The sequence below is a fragment of the Alosa sapidissima genome, chromosome 14 (assembly GCF_018492685.1).
Source record: "Alosa sapidissima isolate fAloSap1 chromosome 14, fAloSap1.pri, whole genome shotgun sequence".
Lineage (NCBI taxonomy): Eukaryota > Metazoa > Chordata > Actinopteri > Clupeiformes > Clupeidae > Alosa > Alosa sapidissima.
Window position 1 is genome coordinate 5,775,645 of NC_055970.1, and position 24,820 is coordinate 5,800,464.

Consider the following 24,820-nt stretch of genomic DNA (forward strand, 5'->3'; position numbering starts at 1 on the left):
TTTTTGGAATCTGATCCCTTATCATACCTGTTCATTCTTACTTGTCGCTCGACTTATAGTGACTAAATTCAAGATGGCTGCAAACGCTAAACTTTGTGAAGATACTGTGGGCCAGATGTACTAACGCTTTTGCGCCCATTTCAGGCGTATTTGTTTCACAATGTGCGTGTAAAATCATTGCGAGGTATGTACAAACAGGCCGCAATGATGTAAAAGCGCAAACTGCCTGTCGCGGGAGCTGAAAGTGGCAGATTGCGATTGTCATGTCATGCATATGCATTCATGGGAGGATCCAGGGGAAAGTGGGAGTTTAGCGTAAAAAGATGGGAGGGGAAGAGTAAAGAGCGCCTAGTTATGTATTCTGCGGTATGTACAAAGACTGCTCCTGAAAGCGCACGTCTATTCTGCGCCTAAATACTTCCACCTTGTAAAAGCAGGTGTTAATCCAAATTGCAGTTCAATGCGTCAATAACAGAACCTTTCAAAGACAACAGAATCGCTATTTAGAACACCAGTTTTTATGGTGAAAGTATGTGTACTACCAAAAGCAACCTTAACTTTCGTTGGCCTTTCGCATGTCTTACTTTCACTTTCACGTCATTCACTTAAACTTTCCTACTTGCTAGATTTGACCAATCTTCCATAGCCTACGTGCACAAGTAGTTTGAGTAGAACTACTGATCTTCATTATCTCCCTGCTTGTTGACATCTTATCATGTATGGTATTATTTCATGATCGCTAAACATTTGATTCTTTTTAATGTTAAAGAAAAGTTCATTCAACTGCGCTTGTAGGCGCTGCCATTCAGTTGTGGACGTTCGTAAATTGCGTTTATGGGCGGAGAAGGGCAGAGAAAGGCCCAGTTTACACTAAGGATTGAACGATTGATAAATACGACGGAAATTTGGGTCTGACAGCGCTCGCAATCTGCGGTGCGTCCATGGCGCTGATAACGCTACGTTCGCAAATGTACGTACATCTGGCCCTCTCTGTATAAATCGTCTTGTAAGTAAACTACCAGTGCTTTTTCAAAGTTCTCAATGTCTCGTTTTAAATGTCAGGGCCTTTGGAAGTCTACCAATGAAGTGTGGAGATACATTGAGCCTCGTAAATGATGTAAAACAGTGATTTATTTGCATGGCTAGCCCGATGCCGAAGCACCACCATTGAAAAAGCTGTTGGTAGCATCGGCTAACTAGCGCCAGATTTTGGAGTGCAGGGGACAAGCCGAGATGGGCTATGAGACATACGTTCACACTCGGTATCATGTTGACACACTTTAGGTCAATATCACACCGGAATTCTCCTTTAAAGGATAGGCTATTCAAATTGCTCACGTTTTTCTTTGCTCTCTGTAGCACACTCATGTTTCTGCGAAATGTGTCTTCTTAAATTCCAAAATAGATCTCACTGGAACAGTGTCACCACATAGTTGTTCTTGCTCTACATTGTTAGCATCTTCGTTTTGTAGGAATAGTACGCTTGTAAGCCCTATGACTTTCAGTTTCCTTTCTAAAATATTTAGCAACTTTATCCCCAACGAACTTACTGTAACGTCGGCATGCTGGACTATGTGCTACGGACTCTGGGACAATGCATTCTGCGATACGGGGGAGAACTCTGGGGGTTGTTTGTGTGTGTTAATACCTTTATTTACTGTTTTAATGTCCGTGTTTTAGTGTAGCGTGTTACCCTTTTAGGTCTTCCTCGTGTGTGATCCTTTTTGTGTGGGGGGCTGCGTCCAGCCCTGTATGTGTAGTGTGTGTGTGTGTGTTTGACATGCCTAGTGTGTACAGTGTTCGTAGTCTGTGTCCCTGCCCCTGTTTCTGAAAGCATGCCAATAAAAACAGCGTTCAAACCAAGCTCTAGCTAAGCCTACTCCGTTACATTACTTTGGCAAATATCTTTGTTCTGAAATGTAACGATCTTGGTTTCATTATGAAGACATGACTTCTGGGTAGGTTTTAGCATGCCTTAGACTCGTGGTGTGAGCGATATCGAAGCAAAATTGGAGCGGTCCGCGCTCCAACAAAATTCCATCCGCTCTGCTCTTCGCTCGCTCGTGCTTTGCACATTGTATTATCCATGTGAAAACATTTCCAGAAACTATTTTCTTTAGCCTACTCGTATAAAATCATTTGGCGAACCAAAACAGTGATATTGTACCATATGAGTTGCATGTGCAACAGAGATTTCTAAGGATTGCTGTAGGCTACAGTGGCGGCGACTACCGTCGCGAGCCGAAACATTGCTAAGGTGCAGCTAAGAGAGTTCTAAAAGTGGTCCAGCGCATCGCGAAAAATTCATCCCTTTATTGAGTGCAAGATAAGAATAAGCCTTGTGTCGTGCTTTCTGCTAGTGGTAAGATAGGGCCCATTGACTTATTTTAAGAGGTCTTATCAAGACAAATTTACTCAACGCACTGACAGACAAATTTGCTTGTTTTCAGGATGAAACGTCTTAAAAGTCAAACTCGCTAGGTTAAGGCTCTTTATATTGAAAACAATACCAACTAGATTCTTTGATCTTGATATAAGATTAGTAAGACTTGGTTAGATTTTATTAGATTAGCAGTTTTTGCAGTGCGCACACACACACACACGCACACACATGCACGCACACACACCTCTTGATGAAAAAATTACACACCCACATACTAATTTTTATAAACCACTGTGTCTGACAATCAAAGCAATCAAGGAACTTGCTGAGCAAAATGAACCCCGACTATGCCTTTGTTCAGCGGATAGCTATCTACATAATGTTTAGAGATCATACACCCCAGTAATGAGTCAGCCAAAGCAATTATGACAGTCAACAAACACATAAGCATCACCCAACAGTTCTGCCCACTACCAAAACATGAGAGGAAGCCTTTCATGGGGAAATTAAATTCTCATAGAAAATCCCGTATAAGCATCACAGTGAACACAACGGATGTCTTTAGAGAGAACGTTCAAAAGAACAGCAAACTAGCTTGCAAACTAGAGATTACAACATGCTAAATGAATAGGAAGCAGATTTAGAGCATGTACATATCATTAGTGGAGGAGAAGAACAGCAATGTAACTGTAGAAAATTAAAAACAGGCATGAGGTTTTGTTTCATCATGACTGTATGTGCAAAGCTCTACACACACACAAATTCTCACACACAAACACACACACATGCATGCAGTCACACAAATAAAGAGAAAGAGAACATGCATGTGGAAGAGGCAGCTTTTTAAGCTGTCGTTTGATCAGCTACATCCCATTTGATTTCCTTTACATTTATCACATATTATGCAAAGTGGATTTCATACATCCCAATAAAGCATGAAATGTAGATAATGCCCCATCAAAACCACCACTCTCCCTCACACACACACACACACACACACACACACACACAAAAGTCTGGATTTCTGTCACCCTGTGGCTGGATTTAATTTGTGGGCTTGTCTGTCTGTCTAGCCCAAAGCCTCTGAGGGCATTTCATGCATCTCAATGGAAACCTGCTCAGAGATGGAGTGGATGGATACTACATTTCGGATGTCAAATCTTTTAAAATTGCCTATGCATAAGCATTCATATGCAGCCTCTAATAGCGATCTGCTATTTCCAAACGTATTCTCTCTCTCTCTCTCTCTCTCTCATTGTGTGTGTGTATGTGTGCATGCATGAAAACCTTTGGTATGACAGCCATAAATGGATTGCAATGGCTCTTCTACTTTATTGAAAACTGCACATGTACACACACACACGCACGCACGCACGCACGCACACACCAAACACTAGTTCCAGGCACCTGGATCTGCTCTATGACACAGACACAGCAGGGCAGCTTCTCAGAGATGTGGCGATATCGTGAAACTGAGGTGTACATTATAGGAACGGATAGAGAGATGTGTATGAAGAGAGGTTAAGCCATTAACCTTAACCGCTTGGTTGTGACCTTTCAGAGAATACAGCACCAGATTACTCACTGACACTGACTGACAGACAGTCTGAGGAAAACTCCTTCAATCCATCAAATCAAATGTCAGTTGCTGATCATTTTGAAAATTCCCCAATATGTATAAGTATAAGTATATATACTCTTTTGATCCCTTGAGGGAAATTTGGTCTCTGCATTTATCCCAATCTGTGAATTAGTGAAACACACACAGCACACAGTGTACACACAGTGAGGTGAAGCACACACTAATCCCGGCGCAGTGAGCTGCCTTGCTATTGTGGAACTATTTATTCAGACACCTCACAACCGTGTATAAACTTCCGCTCAATATTTGAACCTGAAGCATAGACGGTGGCGCAGTAATATCAATGTGCAATGAGTCTTCCAGAAATCAATGGGATTTTACAAAATGCCAAATAAAACACGACAGAAACTTGTTTTGGAACATCAACGAACACCACAGTTTTGAAAACGAACGTTAAGGGTTGTTTTAGGACATCTTTGAGTAGCCTACAGTATGCCTGTTGGCAGCCACTCTGAGTAGTCAAAGGCGATTCAAAACGAGTCAGAAAGGTCGAGACAGGACCAATCGTCAAAATTTCGGTCCACCACTCTAGTTCATCCAAAACAAACCAGAAAAGGGACTCAAAGTGCTAAATACCAGAATTTTCCTTTAAGTACCTAGTAAACGCTCTCACAAAATAATTTTATATGCAAATTCTTGTCTTCTTGTCTTGTCTGCTGCTTTGAGTGGAATGTCTCCTACATTACTTATTAAGCATCTTGAATGTGAGTATAAAAACAGTATGATAATTTCATTCTGATCACATTTGAGCCACTGAGTGTCTTCATTGAAGGCCCATTCATCCTTTAATGCCCAATTATCCTTATTATCCCATAAAGATATCTTCCCGTAGCTAAATCACATGCGGGATGCTTGAAATGATGCCATAAACAAATGATCTTGGATTAGCACAGATCTCAGATGCATTTACACACCTAAAGAGCCTTACATCTCTCTCTCTCTCTGTTCTACCAGGCATGCCTGCATTGTTTTAAACACACACACCTGATTGACCTAGAACACGAATGGCTGCTGTCCAGACATTTAATTTGTAGAAGCGTCACAGGAGGAGAGAGAGAGAGAAGAGAAGAGTGATGTGGGCCAACTCAAACTTCATTAACCCCAGGGTTAAAAGAGCCTACAACTCTCATCACTCTCTCCCTCTTCTCTTCTCCCCTCAAGCTCTCTGTCTGCCTCGCTCTCTTTCTCGCCCTCTCCTTCTCTCTCATACACATAAACACACATACATACACACACACACACACACACACAGACACACACACACACACAGACACACACACAAACACAACCACAGACACACATATCACTGCTCCACTCCCCTCCCGCCCACACACACATCTTCACTGTCATCACTCACATACATTACATACAGTACTCTGCTTGCAATAGTAAGTCCCTGCCCCCCCCCCCCCCCCCACACACACACATACACAGCACATTATTTCATCAGGAAGCTTCTCCAACACACATCCCCAACATACTTACAGCACACTGCCCCCCCCCCCCCCACCCCTACACAGGACATTGTCTCATGAGGAAGCTTCTCCAATACACATATTGCACACTGCCCTCTCCCCACATACACAGCACACTATCCCATCTCCCCTGTCATCCCCCCAACACACACACCAAGACCCCTGGCAGTTGGGTTAGCCCCTTGAGCCGTGGATCTGCCCAAGGTTTCTTCCTTGGTAAGGGAGTTTTTCCTTGCCCCTGTTGCTCTTGGGTGCTCCTTGTTGGTGCCCCCCACCCAATCCCAATCCTCCCCCACCTTTTTTATGCAGCCCTTGCCACTTAATCTACTAAACCCCTCTTCTACTGCACTTTTTACCCCCCCCCCCCCCCCCCCCCCCCCCCCATTAATGCACAAATAGGCTGACACCAGACATAATTTCACTGCATTTCTTACTTCCAGTAACTATATGCATGTGACAATAAACTTCCTTGTATCCTTGTATCCTTGCACATTAGGAGTCTAAGCCTAACTCTCCTGTAAGAAGGTGAACTACATGAATGAGGCGGCTGGTTCGTTTATAATCCATTATGTGTGAGTTCACACATCACTTCTAAACTTCCCAACAATGTTAAATCACATGACTAAAACGTGAAGGAGTAGACAGCCTTACAACCATGAATATATTGAGAGCCCATGCTGTCCGGATGTAGAAAAATAGCTCCACATCTTTGTCCTTCCAGTGTTATGTGAAAGGGAAGACTAATGGTATACAGAAGTGTCAAGCAGGGATGTAGTGGAGGCTAAACGCAAGTAAACGCAGTTTATCCACCTCTGAAATTTCAAAAATAGAGTTTATCCACCTCTCCAACACCACTCCAATGGATCGATCCCAGATGAATGAGTGGAGCTAGGCGGAACGAAATTCATCTGGCAAGAGTCAGGTTAAGAAAGTACTGGTTCCCCATAAAAATGCAAGCTGCATTTAGTCTTCGAAACATTCCTGTTTGTGATTCACACACCCAATGACATTACCCCATCCTTGGCAGCGGGTATTGCTATTGCTGAATGCACGCTACAATTTGCAGAACTGTCACCAAGCTATATTCCCTCTTCAAGCAGCTTGAGCTTCACTTCAAGACTCCGATGAGCTGAACAGCAGAGCCTTTTCACTTTGCCAAGTGCAGAGACAGCAGTGAGAGAGAGAGCACACTGTGCATGTCAATGTAATCTATCTTTTACGGCAGCCTAGCTTGCGATAGACACTGGCATCAGTGTGGAGGGTACTTTGCCCAATGATGCCCTCACTGCTTAATTCCACAGCTAAGCTGAGTATAGCTTGGATACAGGTAGTCAGTGTGCCCAATAAAAGACTAATCTCTCTCTCTCTCTCTGTGTGCTGTGTGTTTGTGTGTGTGTGTGTGTGTGTGTGTGTGTGTGACAGATGTAGAAGATTTGTGTGGAGCACCTATGCATGCATATTGTGTGGAGCACCTATGCATGCATATTGTGTGGAGCACCTATGCATGCATGATATGTAGCATGCTTACTTGCCATCAGGTTTCACCACATTTTACTATATTGAAATTACAAAAACAGGTCAGCACTGGTGTGTCTTCCATGGCCAGCTTTATGCTCCGTGGAACATGCATAGCACTGAGCAGATATTGTGTGGAATGGATGCTTCTCTTAGTATCGTTGAACATCATTGGTGTCCTACCTTTTCCATAGCTGAACTGCAGCCTGAAGACTTTGCCCTGGTGGATGTGCAGGTAAGTGAACCACACGGCGAATGTCAGGAACACCAGCAGCAACAGGAGCTTGAGCTGCTTTCGGATTTTCTTCAGGGGGAAGCGCGGCATCCTCACACTCAAAGTCTCGGTCTCTCTCTCTCTCTCTCTCTGCCTCTGTGTGTGTGATTTTGTGTGTCTCTCTCTCTCAGACACACATACACACCTAGAACACTCAGCTCAGACACACAGGGGGAGAAATGCCAGGGGACAGAATGTATGGAAGATCTAGGTTGAGGCAACCAGAGGATTGGACAGAGGGGGCAGGTGATTATGGAGAAAGAGAACACAATGTGCAATCAGTCGATTCTCTAGTAGAGGGAGAACCATGATAACTCAAGCACCCAAAAAGCTGAGGAGGGCCTGCAAAAGTCAAAATGACTTGTTTATTTAGGCCCCTCAAGCACCATAATCCATAAATAGGCCTATTACAAGACACAAATGAACACAGCCCATGATTGTCTCTACATTGCACATCCTATTTCTGAACTAGGAGTGCTCTAAAGTTGTAGAGTGAAGATTCTGAAACTTAAACACTTTAATGCATTTTACCAATGAGTCCACTTTTCCTGACCTTACTTTTCTCAAGAACGAAACAAAATACAGTCGCAAATAGGCTGCTATATGAAGCCATTTGTCAATAAACTTTTCCGATAGAAACTGACAAAGCTTAAGCCTCACCTTAGGACTCCTTTCCATTGATGTCCATTTGCGATTCAAGTTGCTATCGCAACTTTGGAATAGATCCGTCCCCATAATAACAGAAACCATTCCTGCTCAAGGAGCTACGGGTCCACAAATGAAGTAAACGGTCATGCCAACGGGCACAATGTGTGCCTTCTTAATGCGGTAGACAGGGAACTGCGACGCGTCGTGTATTGAGCATCCTCGTCGTGCCCATTCTGAAAGTGAGTTCGAGGGTCCGACTCTTTTGTCCTTCCTTTGCTTCTTGCGAGCTCTAAAAAAACAAAGGATTGTCTCCCATTTCGGTTTATCACAACCATTCACTGCAGTGTGATGTTAGGAGCATTCGCTAAAGTCATCATCATGGACGTGGAGTAATCATGACTGACGACTATGGCACGTTAATGCACTCGTACGCTTGTGGGCAGATCCATTATAACGGCAGTTAAACCATCTTTCCCGCTGATTCTCGTCTTCTGATATTTCCTAATGGCGCGCGCACGCTCGAACATGCATTAATATGATGACCCGCCTTTTATTGTTCCGTGATCATCGCAGAGACAAACGGATAAGAGTAGTACTGCTAATCGTTGATGTGTCTTGCGAGGTACTTTCACTGTTGGGGTCGCCCAGCTGCTGACCGCACGTCCTAGATGTGAACTGTCAAACAGACCTGCCTAAACGCATGCCTTGCTGAGATCTGTCACAAGCTTGGTCAGGTAACTTTCACTGTAGATGTGGCAATATCCTCCTGGAAGACGTCACGAAACAAAAATATCTGATTCCAATTGCCTGAGAACATGTAGTCATTCAGCCTACCACATCATGATCAGAGACTGTGGGTTTAAAATATGAGAAAATATGAGGCCCACTCTGACACTGAACATGTTTCCACTAGTATTCATTAAAATGAATGAACCCTCCCTCACTCTCTCTCTCACACACACACATAAGAGAGAGAAGGCATGTTTTCTTTGTTTTAAGTCATTAGAATTTGTTTTCATTTGCACATGTTGCTAACCCATGTTAATAATGGTTGGTTTACTATAAACTGTGAGTCAGAAGCAGAATAGTCAAACCCAGCACTTCCAGCTCCTGGTAAAACCTATGTTAGTCTGCCATCTGCTGGTTAATAAGCTGCACCACATAGCCAATCCTCTGAAACTTAGATAATGCTTGATGCAGTGATGCCTGATTAAAAATGAAGCTTTCGAGCCTACCTTTATTATGCATTTAGGTGACCGTGTTATGCAAACGAACTTACAGAGACCATTCCCTTGGAGGCAACTCCGGGTTAATTGCCTTGCAAGGGCACAGTGGTGCAGGAACCCATGACTTTTTGGCTTCTGCACAGAAGCCGAGTTCCTTCACCACAACACCTCCATCGCATCTTCCTGATAAAGGAATGAGAGTACTTGTAACTGACCCTGTGTGAAAATTAATGTAATTAACACCAGTGTGCCACTATAATATAATATAATATAATATAATATAATATAATATAATATAATATAATATAATTCACAGTAAACATATCTAGCAATATTGAAACCAAAAATAGTGAATTTCCCAAATAATTTGCTGTTGTGAATACAGTATTTGACAGCCAAAAGGGAAAAAAAAAACAAAGCAAAATACAATGATCACCAGATGTACATGGAGTTTCGAAAAAGCTGATTTTGCCAGACAGAAATTACTGTAGGCCTATTTCCAAAGAAAGAAATTAGTGACTACTACTTTGCTTCTTGTAAATATGATTAAGTGTGCTTGCAAAGCACACTTATTGTTCTTCTTAAGTTTTATTATTATTATTTTTCCCGTCTCCCTAATTTTTTGTCAGCCCTAGCGCCTAGGCCCTTTGAGACAGAGACACCGTTCCAACTTTAAAACGTCCGGTCAGTACCGGTGTAAGTTGGTCGCGAAGATGACGTCAGGTGGGCTTGCCGTTCGTCCGCCATATTGGATTGAACAGAAAGCGAAACTAAATTTTCACAGGTCACAAATTTGATCCGAACGCCACGAAACTTGACGTACATTATCCTTGGACCAAGCCTCACAAAAGTTACCGGAAGGATTTTTGATTTTCGAAAGCGTTTGCCCGTCACAGCCAAATGAAATCGGCGGCGAAGCTCCGAAACAGGAAGTCGTCCATATCTCAGGAACACTGTCATATATCGATACCAAAAAAAAAAAGAAATATTCCAAAAGTTTCCATCATTTTGCAAACCACCCACAGGTATTTGGTAACTCTCACCATTCACCTTTTACCTTCTATCCCAACGCCTTCCAAGTATGCTCAATGCCTCTGGGCAGCCACAATGTCTCCAGGAAACCTTGCCCACTCATGATATCCTTGCTCTGCCATGGGATAGTATAGACTTACAAACTGAAATAGTAAGGAGAACAGTAGCAATATATAGCTTACATAATAGAGTTGTTTTCACATTGACGGTATTCAAATAAAAAAATTCATTATTGTTAAATATCATGATGGGAGAGTATTATTAAAAATGTTACAAGTATACAAATTCATATGTTTACGGGAAATTAGGTTTTACTGGGTTGTTTTGTTGTAAAGACATGCAAGGCATTCTGGGCCGTAATGAACAGTGGTCGGCAGCACTCCATAGGCTACGTATTAATATGAATAGGTGTTTCTGTAAACCTAGGGACAATAAACAGCTATCTCTATTACAAAACGAGCTGGTAATCGCTCATTGAAGAGGGAACTATGATAAAAAGATTGTTTTCCTAAAAGCATGGTGTTGACAAAAGAATAAGCAGGAAATGCCACGTTAATCTTAAATAGCCTACTGAACGCTAGGTGGCAACGTTGTATTACATTTCACTAAATGCGGTGGAATTAGTGTGAGCTTCACAAGGAAGGAAGGTGCAAATAATATGTAATTTATCATGGGAAATTATTGGAAATGTTATTTCTTGTTTATTCTAATTGCAAACCACACACATCCATTCGTAATCACACGTACACTTTTAATTCACCCCTTGCAAGTGACGTCACGTTTTGTTCGCGCCACAGCAAAATAGCCTAGTGGACGGCAAGAACACGAATCAAATCAATGGGTTGTAATGGGACATATCGCACAGCTAGGAGATTATAGTGAGATTTAACCGTAGCAATGCCCTTCCACGACTGTTGGCTTATTGTTTGGAATACAACAACATCCCATGTTCTTGCATAGATATATTTTGGTTTGTTTTCTTTGTGTTTCGGGAGTATTTCAACCACAATTGCATGCTTATCTCCTCAGTGTATGAAGCACAGCAGCGGTTGCTATAGCAACCATAGACTCTGAACAGGACGGCAGATAGCACTTCTGAATGTAGACAGATAATACCGTTCAAGTTTTTTTTAAATTTCCTATTTCTTTCAATTCTTTAACTTAAGACATGTAAGAAGTAAGTTTATTCGCTGGGCAACGTACAAACTGACGAGTTACATTAGCCCTAGCACTATGAGCTACGATAAACGTTAGCTAGAATAGCTAGCTTCTAAGTGTGGCAGCTAGTTATTATTTCATGTTCTGATATGACATTCTTAACGTTTTGACTATGTTACAACTGATAAAAGCAAGACAAATAAAGTAACCAAATCGCTTTGCAATATTTTAGTCCAGAAATACTTATGGGTGTTCATTTACCATAATGTTAATTACAGTAGCCTAACGTAATGTTATCTCCCCTTGCTGTTACCACCAGTTTTAATAACTTTACATTTGCTATCATGACCCATTTCATCTAACAACGCCACTGGCATCTTCTTTGACTATCAGATCCCAAACAGCAATACATTGAACTACAAAGATGTTATAGTAATGGTGTTCAGTTCATCATAATCTTTATGACATAATGTAATTTGCCGTCCGTCTCCCATCTTTTTGCCGTCCAGCATGGAGCCGTCACGTGACTTAAGTCACGTGTCTGCAAGGGGTGAATACCATAGACATAATCATAGACATAATATACATAGACGCCGCATTGGCTGCTGGAAACAAGAAATGCGGCCGCCATCTTGGACCGGTCATACTCCTCATTGCGTTGCAGCAGAAAACACAAGATGACAGCACTGTGCAGCATGTTCCTGCTCAAATCGGCGGACCATACTCGGGGGATTTACTTTTCACAAGTAAGATTTAACATTACCGTACTATTGGTTGTATTTTGTATTTTCGAACAATGTGGCCTGTATCATAGCTACATGTATGACCTTTGCAGCAAAAAAAACCGCGTGAAAATCTGTTCGGTATTCAGTGAGATATGATTAATTAAGTGTGCTGACAGCTCATTGCACCGGCCAAACAGATTACACTGAGTGGAGTGGATGACCGGTCCAAGATGGCGGCTCCAAATCTCGTCAGCGCTAGTAGGGAGCAGCGGTCGATGCGGCGTCTATGTATATTATGTCTATGGACATAATGGTGAATACCTTGAAAAGATTCTCATTTCGTTTATTTGATGTTGCCTAGCAACTCAGTGTTCAGAGCAAAGATTCTAGAACAGAGCTTCAGAGAGACACGTTTTGAGTTCGTGGCCAAGTACCTAAAATATCGGTTTCCATGTGTATGTGCTGGATGGTGTGCTTCCTTTATAAAAGTAAGTGTTTTATACAGTTAACGTTACAGACATAATGAGTCATGTTGTAGTGGTCCACATAAATGTGCCCCTTCTGTTATTAGAATGCTAAGCGGACATTTTAACATCATTAATTTCTTGTGTGGCTAGAAGCTAGCTAGCTAGGTCATAGGGAGGAGATGTTGCTGTAACGTTATGAGATTTATGTGGCTTAGCGTAATGCCATGGTCATTTGATATGAGATGCTTGTACTCGTAACTTAGTCACTCGTAACTTTAGGACTCCTATTTTTTTTTACTAAGAGTAATTCAGGAAGCATTTTAGCTCTAAAAGTAGCGCCTGCGTCTGTGACAGCTTAAGCGAGGACTCCTAATAAGACCGATTCACAATGTTTTGTGGTGGCATTTCACGTCGCGATGTTTTGAAATGCGTAACAATCACGAGGGAACAATTTTGCATTGTAGGCATAACTAAGGGATGCAGTAACACCACCAACAACAACCAAAACTAGCCTACTGATTGTTTACATGTACATTAAATGTAACGTTTCATTGTGAATCAAATTAAAAGATTCTCCTCTTTGCAAATGTTGGCATAGGCATATGGTGACAGATTAATTTAATAATGTTGCTGCGTGAATCATGGTAAGCGTGAATGAAGTGGCCACTTCTTAATGGGACTCACTATATGGAAGTAGGCTAAGTAAAATAGAGATGTTTAAAATAAGATAAAGTTAGGATATGCCCGCTTGACAACGGAAGAGATAACTGGCCTTTGGCCATAGCAACCATCCATTTAGAACGACTGGCCTTCATAGCAACCAAGGATCTTAGCTGGGATTCATGTAGCTACAGTATGCATGCAGTGTGATGCAAAGTATAGAAAGGTGATGAAATATACAGACAGGTTAAGAAATATAGTGCAATGTAGACAGTAGTATACAGTTGATTTACAGAAGGTGGAGTAATATGAATTAAATATAAATATGTGCAGTGTATTAGCAGTTATCTCATACAATAAGTAGAATAATGTATGTAGATGTAGCAGTAACATTATAATAGTATAAATAATAATATAGATATGCAGTGTATTAATAGCCTGGGTGTTCCCATGCTGCCTTTGCGCACGATTTGAGTCACGCTGCTAAGGCAGCCTGGAGACCATGGAGCAAATTTTCGCCTGAGATAGGGAACCAATCACAGAACAGGGGGGAAAGCAAGACGATGATGAGCTATGCACAGACGCATTTGATAGACATCCGTGGCACCCAATAAACGGATCTGGGCATTTTTTTCAAATACGAGAAAATGAACGTTTGGTTCCCAGACCACGTCTCATTGAGAAGTGGTGGCGCTAGTCAGGCTAGTGTATTAACTGAATATAATAAAACAGATATGTACATAACATACAGCTATGTGCAGTGTGGAAACAGTGTCATTGTAGTGCAGAAACAACATTATAAGAGTAGTAAGAATAAGTCTATGTGCAGGATGAATAGTATAAAGATCAGTAGAATAACTATGTATAAATGTAATTACAGTAGACTTTAATGTCAGGCAAAAAGTACAACCAAAGCTGAGCTTGATCAACTAGAACGTAGAAAGAACCAGAACTTGAGTGTAGTTTTTTGCTGGGTCCCAGGCCATGTTGGTCTGAGGGGAAATGAGAAAGCGGACAGTGCTGCTAAGCAAGCCCTCAATGAAGAAGTCACAGAATCTCAAATCCCTGCCCCAGACCATAAACCTATACTGAACTCTTACTTCTCAGATAAGTGGCAATCTGAATGGGATTAATGTACCAACAACAAGCAAGGAATGTGAATTTTGGCACATTTTCATGATCCAGTGGGTCGTTATGGGCCACACAAAATACGGTGTTGCTAAAATTACTCCTATTGTGGCTATTAGAGACATGCGCACACACACACACACAAAAACATCACTAATGTTGTGGACATTCCTTTATTCTGAGATACATCAATAGGCTCTCAAAACAATCCCAAACAGACATAAGGTCTTTATAGAGCAAATTTATATAGATTATTTGTCAAATAAACCAGTAAAACAGAATTAGGGGATGGAATATATAACATTCACACTCAAAGCTCATATTTTTTAAATAAATCAGTGAAAAAGTATCCTGACAAACAAGCAGCATTTTAATGCCTTAGTCATATTTCATAATTTCAAATTTTTCTCTAGGTTACCTGATAGCCAAGTTTGAGAGGTGCAAGACGCGTGACATTATTTATTTTTGCAGCCAATCACTGCTGTTGTTTTATTTTATTGATTTGATTTTAGTCATAGAAGCTAAATTCGAAGGCAGGCCACAGGTAAAATCCAACGAACTGCATTCACCCCGCAAGGCAATAGTTGAATAGAGCTTTTGAGGTATTGCCACTGCTCCAACACTGAAAGGCACTGTTAGAATGCTTGGATCAAGCCAGGTTCAGCATAGCGTATGTCACTGTCTGCTCACGTTGGTGACCGAACCAGGGCAAGCACACTTTCGCAGTTCCCACCGGAAATACAGTCTAGTTTATTACTGTGTGTGTGTGTGAATTGAAAAAGTGTGGAATTAAGTGTGGCATTTTGATAGGTTGTGTTTGAAAAATGAAATCAAGTAACTTCCTGTTCGATTTATGTGTGTTAGAGAGTTGTGTGTGGTGTTTTGCAAGAGTGTTTTATGAAATTGAAAACTGAGTCAATGGTTGAGAATTAGTGTACGGTATTGCAGAATTGGAGTGTGGTTAGGTGTTTGAGTGACAGGTTTAAAAAATTCTGTAAAACATCCACTTCTGTTTTGGTCATATTAATGTTTTGTGGATTGCAAAATTAAGTTGTCTTCCAAAATTACTGAATCTTAATGGGTTTCAGGTTAACATTCTGCGTTGCTACTTAACCAAACGGGCTGCATCCTCTTTGGTATAAGTTCATATTCTCAATTTGTGTGTCTGTTTTTTTCTAGCCTAATTCATCGTATCATCAGTAATTGAAATCTCTTAAAAGTGATGCGTAAGTGAGCAGGACCTCATTTCTCATATCTGTCAGTGCGTTCATGCACATAAAAAAAAAAAAAAAAAAGATCCCAGGGAAAACATCATTATTCACGTCACTTCATGGAAATAAGAGGTGGGAAACTGGGGGAAGATTTTGCTACCCGAGTTGCCCAGTTGGGGGCTCGTCGTCACTTTTGTCACGTTGTAGTTCGTTTGTAGTCCATGTGGCCTTATATCCAGTTTTTAATAGGGGGGTTCGACTTGATGTAGCCACCTGCAGCCGTCTTAAGTTGACTGCATAACGTGATTATTTCTGAGATTCTGATACGTTTTCAACCATGATATATGCACAATTCCGGTTTGAAAGCATATCAGAATCTCAGAAATAATCACGTTATGCATGCAGTCAGCTTAAAGGGCCTATCACATTACACACGGTATGCGCTATGAAATGCAGAACCAGTCTGCCGCAGCGCTGAGCAAAGCAAACATATGCAAAAAATTGGTCATCCTAGGCCCTACGGTTTTCAAGATATTCACAGAAAACTGTTGGTGTACAGTGACTAAATGTACACATAAATTAATTTATTGTATGGCCCTCCCATTAACGGAAGTCCAGGGAACTTGGCATGCATTCAGAGGGTGTCATAATTATCTTACACTTTCAATTTTGTGCAGTTTTGACCATGTAAGCCAGAGATATTGTGAATACAACACCTAATTTTTGTTTTTTTTTCCATTTTTAACTAGGTGGCGCTATACATGAAATGAATGGTTATGGGATGGGTTGACATGGCCCTTTAAGACCAACATACAAAAAATGGGGTCCTCCTAGAAAACGGTGTCCGCCCTACCCTCCTTTGGGGGGGGGGGGGGGGGGTCTGCACATATTATATTAAAAGGTAAACCACGCAGTATTGGCTATTTCCTTACTGTTCCCGGTTTTTGCTTCTTTTTCACTGGCTCTGTCATGACGAATGTCTGAGAAACTCCATCACTACCTTTTTCTAGCCTGTGCCTGGTGTGTATGTGTATTTGAATGGAGTAAAGCAATTAGTTACACTCGTTATACTTCCTGACACTGAGGCCATCGGCCCGCCGGCCCACAGTTGCAAGGGTGTTTTTTCCGCTCACAGGCGCTAGGGGGAAACGAGACGGCCACCATTCAACCCCAAAAAAGTCATATAACCATTCCAATGACTCTGAAGCTGTTAAATAAAGGTAAATTAAGCTAAAAAACCTGCATAGTGTGCCTTTAAATGTAGTCTATTTAAAACATTAGCTTTCTTCTCTGTGTTCCCTCTTCATTTAGAGGTGTCACTGCTTCAGAATTAGGAGACGCATAATATTGTCCAGACGCATATAGGCTAAATGCCCTCCGCTGGCTGCAGAAAATTGCAGTTTAACAATAAACAGCAATCCTAATCCGAGGTACCTGTCTAGTTTTATTCCATAAATATTGCCTCCACTGTTGCTAAAAATCTAGAGAAAACACTGGAGCTCTTGGATAGCCAGGTCAGTGAAACCCAGAACTGCAATGCAAACGCCACTAGAAGTAAAGAGGTATGTAAATGATGCTTCCCTCCTTCGAACAGAGAACCCTCTAAAATACTGGCAAGCCCATAAGGCAGCCGCACCTTTATGCCCTGGCCAGTAAATATCTGGCTCTTACTGGCACATTTCCAAAGCTGGGGATGTGATCAGTGAAAAAAGGAGCTGGTTAAGCCCCAGCAGCAAATTATATTCTTAAATACAAATATGGGATAAAAACTGTATTTGAGAATTTCTGTTTCCAAACAATGCATGTCAATAATGTGTAGTCAGGAACACCAACACTTTCATGTGCATTACTTTTTCACCATTTTTATCCATAGCACAGGTCTAATTGAATATTAGAAAAGAGCCAAGCAAACAGTGCAATGAAACCTCAACAAACTTGATGTCAATAAAATGCCACATAATGCAATATACTGCTATGCATCTTGAAATGTGGCCATACAAAACATCTGGATGACACTAGTTGTGAAAGATTTTTTTATTGACCACCAGATGGTGATGTGGAGTAGTATGTCAAAAGCTTTGAAGCTTCAAACCAGTTTGGCTGTAGAAGAGTCACTGCTTCAAAAGCCTTGCTCTGCACATCCCTACCAGAGCGGTAGATAAAACAGAATGGCGACACTTCCATAGAACCAGAGCCAATCTACACCGGTCAAAATTGACAAGACAAGAAACTTAATGTAGATTTAGGGCATTTTTATTTTAAAATGCAGACATTAGCAAAACAGCTCAGTTCTCATTGTTGACCTTTATTGGCCCCAATGATGCCTCCGATTCCCACTGTCCATCTGTGCCAAAAAGTTAAATATTTTGCATAAACGTTAAAAATCCTGCAGCATCAAAAATTTAAGAGGACCAAATGCTATACCTGCAGCCCCTCCTGTTCCACACGTAGAGTCACAGCAGACACATCTCATCCATGCCATCAGAACAAGTCCATCTGAAAAGGACCACAGTTAGCACACACACAGAACTCTAGGATTCAACAAGGGGCCTAGCCTGACCCACATTAAAATGTAGGGTCTGGACACTCACCGTTCACAGTGATCAGTCCGAGGGGCAGGATAATCAGTAATCTTTCAAATTCCCTCTGCACGCAATAGGACAGCGGCAGCGCTGTGAGTCCCATGCGTTTCCCACCAGCGGAGCTAGTTGGATAGTTCAAACGTTTGCCAACTTAAAAGCTTAACTCGTGTCACACTGTTCGCCAACAGCAACATCCATCTTATTTGTTTTCAAGTAGCAGGGAATTCAAGCCAAACCGTTGCAACTCTGCCATCATTCATTATGTTAAGCCCACCTAACGACTATACACGATTTCATTGGCCTGATTCAGTTTCGATTTCTGGAGCTCACAAGCCAACAGAGAGTTGCTAGACTAGCCCTGGCAGCAAATGTAATTTGCTGCCGCTAGGGGCGCGTCTAGATTTCTAGGCCAGTGGTTTTCAAAGTGGGGGCCGCGAGAGGGTGCCAGGGGGGCCTCAGCAAGTTGGAAAGAAAAATAAAAGCAACAAATAAATAGATTTGAATTTTTTTTTAATATACCCATTAGGGTGCATCATTTGCCCCAATTTTGGAAATTCAACTTGTACCCAATTTTAAAATGTGACAATACTAATGAAAAGAAAGTGTAGAATATTAGCTGGATTGAATAGAATCTAAGGGGTCCACCAAGCCTCTGAAGTTGCTTCTTAGCAGAGCCTGTATCCCCGCTATGGAAAACTCTGTTTTTCGTAAATAACTTCCAAAATAATGCATTTAGGCCTACAGTGTCAATGAAAGTTGAATATAAATGTGGCTACTGTGCATCTTTTGGTACCAGTCTGATAACTCTAGCTTCATTGGTTTCTAAAATATTGCATTTCCCCCCTAATTTTTAGCATTTCTTTGTCCTAATATCTATAAAAAGCAGATGTGGAGATAATCCAGTCATGATCTTATGAAAATCCTTTTTTTTTTTTCATATTAATGGAACCAAACCTACAAAGATACATGTATATCTAGATTGTAGTCCTTGTCAGTATTTTGTCACTATGGCAGCTAAGCCATTGCAAAAGGATAACAGCCTAAGCCAAAATGCTAAATCAGCAGTAACAAGGAAGTCCAAATCTATATATGGACTGGGAGCTACAGTAAGCAAAGATGATGCTATCATAACAGGTTCCAGGCTTCCCAACTGTAATCAAGTCCTCAGATGTCTGATGTGGCACATCCAAGACGGAGCATCGGAGCTGCGTTCCAAATGGGATGCAGCAAAACTGGTGATGGCGCAACTTCAAATCTTCTACCAGAAAGCCAACATCCCAATGATATCTCAGATAAAAGCCATGCAGAAGATAATAGCCTTGTCAGATGAGAATGCCAAGATAAGAGCCATTCCAAAGAACCGGAGGGAGCTGCCAGCTTCACAGAATAAGCTACAGAAGATGCAGGTCAAGCTTCAGGAGAAGTTTGCCATCTGGCCTTGTAATGTGGAACAGCTCATGAAGAACCAAGAAGACCTGACATTACTCCACTCAATGAAAACAGATAGGAAAGCAACCTTTGGTGCTCTGGACAAGATGACTGCTGCAAAGGAGAAGAGGAAGGAAACCCGGTTTTCAGCGGAGAATGAGAGAACGCAGGTATGAGGAACAGGCATCCACATCTAAGGGAGCCGTCAGCAGCAGAGATGGTGAGTATTCTGATGATGAATCTTTGCAGCCGTCTTCCTAACAGCGACCACACAAGTGTGTCAAAAAGACCGGCACCTCAGTGTTCATTCCTCATGACATCCTGAAACGTCCCAAGCTGGTGTCACTAGCCACAAGGATAAAGCTCACTCCATCTCAGCAAGCTGCTTTCACTCAGGGCATCATCGAAGAAGCTGGTGGAAACTCAGAAACTTTTGCACTGTCATATGCAACAGCTGACAGATCCCGTAGACAGATAATGAAGCAAATATCCACATCCAACAAGGACAACTGGGAACCTCCTGTAATGCTTACTGTTCATTGGGACTCAAAGTTAACACCATCTGTGACAACACCAAACAAGTCTGAAGAAAGGTTAGCCGTCTCTGTAGGGAACACCCATGACAGTAAGCTTCTGGGTGTACCGTCCTACACACCTGGCAGTGGTCGAGGCTGTGGAGTCATCATCAGTGAGCTGACATACAACCTGCTGGAGGACTGGAAGTGTGAAGACCGAGTGGTCAACATGGCCTTTGACACAACAGCATCCAACACAGGCCATCTATCCGCAGCCTGCATCAGCATCCAGGAGAAGCTAGGTCATGCTCTCTTGTGGTCCGCTTGCAGGCATCATGTTGGCGAGGTTGTGCTGGACCATGTCTTCACAGACCTCAAGATTGAAGCATCTAAATCCCCAGAGGTGGCTCTCTTCGAGGTTTAAGAAAAATTTCTCTCTTACCCGAGAGTGATCCACAGGACTTGTGCAGACTCGATGTGACATCTTATTCTGCTGCAGCCCGGAAGGTAATCCACAGTCTACAGGATCATGCCATTCAAGTTGCCAAAGAAAGTCTTCAACAAAAACGTGATGACTACTTGGAATTCGTAGAGCTGTGCCTAGTATTCCTGGATGCATATCCAGAGGAGAGACCATTCTCTTTCTGCAACCAGGTGCCATGCATCGGGCTCGCTGGATGGCTAAGTTGTTGTATTCAATCAAGATCTCTCTGCTCCAGGATCAAATTGCTCAGCTTCCTACTGGCATCACCTCCAGGCAACAGCCTAGAAATGTTAGAGACTTTGGCACTTTTGTGACACTCCTTTACTCGTCTTGGTGGTTGCAGTGTTCAGTGGCTGTTGACGCACCATGGAACGACCTGCAGTTCTTCAAGAATTTGCTTCGGTATTCACATGTTTCAGCAGTGATCTCCAAGAGTGCAATGAAGGCCCTCGAGAGACACCAGTGGTACCTCACCGCTGAGATGGTACCACTAGCCCTCTTCAGTAGCAAGGTACCAGCTGAGCACAAGAAATCCCTGGCCACCAGCTTGCTTGCTGTCAAACCATCTACCTCCTGCACACGTCCAAATGACAGATATGGCTCAGGTTTCGGCAAACCCAAGTTTCCAGAAAAGATAACCCAAAAGACGACACTTGCAAACCTAGTGGGACCTGATTCGTGGTATATCTTTCATCTTCTGCAGCTGGACTCTGCTTTCCTCACCACTGACGTCTCAACCTGGCCTGCTCACCCAGCCTACAAGGAGGCCTTGATTCACTTGGAGTCCATTAATGTGGTCAATGACAGCGCGGAGCGTAATGTGAAGCTCAGCACAGACTACATAGGCTCTGCAAGAGAAGAGCATTACCAGAATGTTCTGCAGGTGGTGGAAGCAGACAGAAAGAAAACACCAAACCTGAGGAAGAGGAAGGGAAAAATGTAAAGAGTGTGTGTTCTTTGATGTTAAAACATCAGTCATATGGTGTTATTAAGAATTCTGTTCTATCTATTCATGGCATACCCATTTGCTCAGTCATATTATATGTTTGTATGAGGTTTACAGTTTGTCTTAGACTTTGAAATGTAAGGTGTTCATAGTTCTAGAATAAGGTAATCTTTAGTTACATAATGTTATATTGTGAGTTAATGGAATATAATAAAGATTTCATTGATGGCTTACTTTTTATGTTATTATAAAAAATGCCTGGCAAAAACTGCCATATCTCAGGAAGTAATAAAGATAGACACACAACTGGCACCAAATGATGCGCAATGTCCATATTTATATTCAACTTTCTTTGACATTATAGGGCTAGATCTATTATTTTTGGCGTTATTTAAGAAAAAAACAATATTTGTATGTCCGTCGTTAGTTGGAAACTTCAGAGGCTTGGTGGACCCCTTAGATCAATAGAATTTAATGAAATTTCTCATGGAAGTTTAATTTAGTTAGTGTAAAAAATCTATTCTAGGTACAGATTGATTTTCAAAAAAAATGTAAAAAGTGGGGCAAATGATGCACCCTAATACCCATTACTATGAGGGTTGTTATACAATGCTATTATAATAATTTGTCGCATACCTGAACATTATTTTCCATGATAATGACCGGGAATAATAGTAGAGTAACAGCTCTCATATAGCAGAAAGGACCAAATGTAATTTTACACAGTGTAGGCTCCATCACAAAGTGCTTGTGGCTAAAATAATTATTAGGATTAGCTTAATGCATTTTTTAAATTTGCCGTAGTATTGTCGATGGGTTTAACACATCAAGGGGTTCTTGGCCAGAACCTAGTGGTATTTGGGGGGCTACAAGGGGCCCCTTTTTTGGATCAAAATTCTCACTATGCACAGACATGAACAGAATTGTCTCAAGTATTAAGACGCCAAGACGCCAAACATGGAGGCACATGTGAAGACTAAGCAAGAGACATAGTCATACAGGTAGCGGAAATGTGGTTCAGTAGCCTTTGAGGCAAACTGAAAAAAAAAAGCCAATTTAATTATTTTACGGCTCGTGGAAATTTAGATCCAGAGATGTAAATAGACCACCACCTAGGTTGAATTCCAATCCCCCCTCCCCAAACAAAACTACAATCTTGGCCCTTGCTTACTTTACTGGTCATTCGAGAAGGAACAAGCCTTGTGGTTGGACACTGTTGAGGCTGTGGTTGCCACCAGCTGACAGGTAATATAGATCTGGAAGGGAGAAAGAAATTGCCATTATACCCAGGTTAGATAAAAAAAAAAGGATCCCTGCCCCCTCTTACATTGTCTCCGTGTCCCGGTGCAAATCTAAAGGCCTCCAGCTCAAACCGCAGCTTATCATCCTGAGCCCTGGGCAGGAAGCAAGACCTGGAGCCAGTCAGCTTGGCATCAACAAGACACCTGCAGGCAAAGGGAGGGGGGGGCTGATTAGAAGTTTAATACATTTGCAATGGAAGGAATTCATTTATAAAACCTAAGACACTTAAAAAATAAAATGAATCTAAGTGCTTCCCTCACCCATGGTTCTCAATGAATGAATATCTGGACAATGCATTCATATCAGGGACTGCAGTGGCCACACAGGAGTGGACAAACACGCAACGGCACATGGTTGTACTGGAACAATGCGGCTTCAATGTGCAGGATCTCAAAGATAATAGGTGTTCGGGGCCCGCTCAAACTTCCAGTCATCTAAAAACACATAGACAGAGGTAGGGGCTACTAACAACCCTGCACGTTGGCTTGTTCCTACATGAACTCAGATGCAGACTCCACAAACCGGTCATGAGTCTCAAGGAGAAGACCAGGACTTCCTCGGCAACCTTAGTGGCGGCATAAGGGACCCAGGTTGGCCTGAGGGCATCACTGCTCACATTATGCTCCCCGACATTGAAATAAAACACATGAGACTCGAGGGTCTCCCATGTGGCACAGCACAAATACCAGGCCAAATTGGTTGGCAAAAGTTTACCTTTGATAATGGCATCTGATAACAGCAGCACTATTCAGCCTCATGATTGAAGTTCCAGGAAGAACTTTAGGCACATACATAAGTGTGAAGGTATACACTAGTTCATCCTCAGTGATCTATGAAGGAAAGGAGAGCAGTGTCCATTAAGTAACACTAATCATAGTGATCGATAACACCTCAAGTCATAGGAAAGTGGTACTTTAGAGTATACAGTACCTGAAGCCTGCTGCTACAGCCATGCAGTTCAGATTCAAAGATTAAAACCTGTGCAGAAGGGTCCTCCTCTGTGTAACCAGTCACCGAGAGACATCTGTTGATTGGATTAGCTGGCCAGTACCAAAGAAATCTCGACGCACCTCCACTTGCACATGAGCCTCTCCACACCTCACTGCCACAGAATCGGCCGGTATCGGCACATCGGGGACAAACGGTACCTTAGGCTCCACTGGTCTCTCTGGTCTCTTGGGGAACGTCCATGTCAGCTGCTTCAGAGGAGTTTCTAGTTTTTGCAGGGACTGAAAAGGAAGTCTGCTGAACAGGCTTGCGGAGTGCTTCACGTACAAGTTCCGGATTAGCACTCTGGGGATCCTGTGGCAAAGATCCATTGAGAGATTCCTTAGTGTAGTTGTCATCTAGAAGAGAATATGGAAAACGACCAAAATACGATCTGTATTCTTTCTTCAAAGGACCATACCAAGGCAATCGATTAGCTTCAGTCTGGAGAGCAATTGCAAATAGCACCAAAATAACACTAGGACAGACTAGAGACCCCATTGCTAAGATCTGAGCTTTACTCTCCACTAAGGCAACCTAGCTCGATCTATTTAGACCTTCTTCTTCTTCTTCTTCTTTTTTTTATATGGCGGTTGGCAACCAGCTTTTTGGTGCATTACCGCCACCATCTGGACTGGAGTGTGGATCAAATGGTCATCCTACACTTTCCTAAATTCTTTTAAATAACCCAGTTACCTTCAAAAAAGAAAACAAAAAGGAAAAACAAATTTCACCTGATTCTCTTTGCAGTATATCATTCAAATTTAATGTCATCTGGATTTCACCAAGTTGTGAGATAAATCTTTGTCTGGCTTGATGGTACTCAGGACAAAACATAATTACATGCTCTATGGTCTCTTGACTATTACAATATTCACACATTCCATCAACATGCTTTTTCATGGTAACTAATGTTCTGTTTAGTCCTGTATGTCCTAGCCTCATTCTGGACACCACATCTTCTTCTTGCTTGCTTCTGCATGTATTCCTGCTCCTCCCCACCTTTCCTTGAATACTATGCAGGTGTCTTCC

General features: G+C 42.0%; 1 protein-coding gene and 1 pseudogene across 2 annotated transcripts in view; both read right to left on the minus strand.

Annotated features, from left to right (window-relative positions):
- Positions 1-8,619, minus strand: part of LOC121681243 (N-acetyl-beta-glucosaminyl-glycoprotein 4-beta-N-acetylgalactosaminyltransferase 1-like) — a 48,586-nt gene extending 39,967 nt beyond the window's left edge. For both annotated transcript variants that reach the window (XM_042060870.1, XM_042060871.1), the window contains exons 1-2: positions 7,950-8,619; positions 7,199-7,496 (exon numbers count right to left, since the gene is read on the minus strand). In XM_042060870.1, the coding sequence (XP_041916804.1) occupies positions 7,199-7,340 (142 nt within the window). In that variant the 5' untranslated portion in view covers positions 7,341-7,496; positions 7,950-8,619. The remainder of the gene's footprint in view (positions 1-7,198; positions 7,497-7,949) is intronic.
- An 8,406-nt stretch (positions 8,620-17,025) lies between these two features.
- On the minus strand, positions 17,026-24,360 carry LOC121682405 (annotated as a pseudogene).
- Positions 24,361-24,820: the final 460 nt, after the last annotated feature.